The sequence below is a fragment of the Rhipicephalus sanguineus genome, chromosome 3 (assembly GCF_013339695.2).
Source record: "Rhipicephalus sanguineus isolate Rsan-2018 chromosome 3, BIME_Rsan_1.4, whole genome shotgun sequence".
In the NCBI taxonomy this organism is placed as follows: domain Eukaryota; kingdom Metazoa; phylum Arthropoda; class Arachnida; order Ixodida; family Ixodidae; genus Rhipicephalus; species Rhipicephalus sanguineus.
The window spans coordinates 196,680,660-196,682,442 of record NC_051178.1 but is presented as its reverse complement, the minus strand read 5'-3'; the positions used below and the strand labels follow the sequence as shown (position 1 = coordinate 196,682,442).

The 1,783-nt window shown below is 42.0% G+C and overlaps 1 protein-coding gene across 1 annotated transcript in view; it reads right to left on the bottom strand.

Moving 5' to 3' along the window:
* Positions 1-1,783, bottom strand: part of LOC119386233 (DNA polymerase IV-like) — a 16,238-nt gene extending 14,455 nt beyond the window's left edge. The window contains 2 exon segments of the mRNA XM_049414263.1: positions 1,564-1,605; positions 1,607-1,783. Coding sequence (XP_049270220.1) covers positions 1,564-1,605; positions 1,607-1,783 — 219 coding nt within the window.

Sequence of the window (1,783 nt, the reverse complement as noted above, 5' to 3'; positions counted from 1 at the left end):
CGTGCGATTTGGCGGATGGCGTATGAGACTTTGGGTTATGAGTTTTACGTTGTAAATAAGTTTTGATAATTAAATGTTCACTTCCTTTTTCCCCTTTTAACCGTGCGTTGCGTTTTCTATTGTATATTTTACTTGACGCCATTTACGGCCATCCTTTGACGCTAACACATTATCAATCCAGTTGATGCCTCACACCTTTAATAGGACACGTAGAAATCTACCTGATACTTAAACCAGATCGTTGCGCTACGTTCCACGCATATAAAGGCACGGCCCAATTTAGGTCCCTAGTATGTGAACAAAAGACCTGTAGCGGTCTCGAAATGTCATAAATTCATTTTTTGTTGCAACTTTGGCAAGTGTTTTGTTTAATCGCATCAAAAGAAAAAGCTATCAGCCTTATGTTGGCTCATGTTTATACTCACGTCGACTCACACATACTTCAACGCACTAGCACTCATACGCCAGCTCAATATTTATTGATCAAGGTGTGAGTTACAGAGAGGGGGGAGGGTACCCTGACCTTCCCCCACCCACAATCTTTTTCACAGCAAGTTCTGTATAAAAATATCTCGTGTGAGTTAAGTCTTTCAATAAAACATGTCCTTACTGGATTGCAACCACTGATAACTTGTACTTGAAGACACGAGATCAAAAGGCGCCACACAGAGCACCAATTATGTGAGACATTAGTGTGAAATAGCATTGACACTATGGTCGAAAAAGCTAATTATATGGTAACAGACTCATGAGTCGACTCACTCAGACTCAGATCAAGCCGTGATGAGTCTGAGTGAGTGCGGCTGGGTAATATTTTGGTGAGTTCGAGTCCGAGTGAATCCAGTTGGGAAAATGTTGGTGAGTCTGAGTGAGCTCTAAGCGCAAAATATATTCCTTGGGTGTGTCTGAGTGAGCTACGCATTTTTGCCGACCTATGCATGAGAAACCTCACACTTGGAATAAATGCAATGTTGCCAAAACATGGTGTGTGTACTTGTCTGTCTGGCTGTTTACAAAAGGACACGAACAAACATAAGGGTAAGTTCGTGATGCTTGATGATTAGCCCATTTACGATTGTGCTATATGGGCTACCAACCATTGCGAATGGAGTGGTACAGTACTGTCAGACATTCCAGCAATCATAAAACCTTTGCCAAACACGACAGTGCGAAACTTAGGTGGACTAAAATTGTTTTTTACATCTAACAGCTTTTCTATTTAACATTGCTGCCATGTGATCAGACAACTGTGAGTAAAATGTGCGTCTTCTGAGCAAGAACCACCAATGATGTATAATCGACAAGTAAACCCTGAGCAATTATTATTATTATTATTATTATTATTATTTGGTTTGAATACATATAAAACATGAAGACACAGAGGAAGAAGGGAGGAAACAGGCTGACAACTGCCACCTAAAGGGGCACGCCTGCCTGCTCCTTTGGGAAGGGGGAAACAGAGGAAATGAAGATAGGGGGGAAAGAAAGAGGGAAGCCCAAGGAATGCATAATTGCTGCATGTGTAATGAAATGAAAGAAAAAAGCACAAGCTGCCATACTAACCTGGTGCTGAGACGCTTGTAAGTGTGCAGGGCTCAGGGGTCTCCAGCTCGGCAAGCATGGCATCAATCTTCACATTTATGCGTTTCTGACGCTTTTGCTGGTGCTCATAATAAGGCGTTCCCTTCGATGCTTCTTGGATGACCTTGTTGACATGATCCTTGTCAATACCTTGAAGGCCTGCCTTGCTGGCATTTAGTTCCAATATCTTAACATCTGTCAT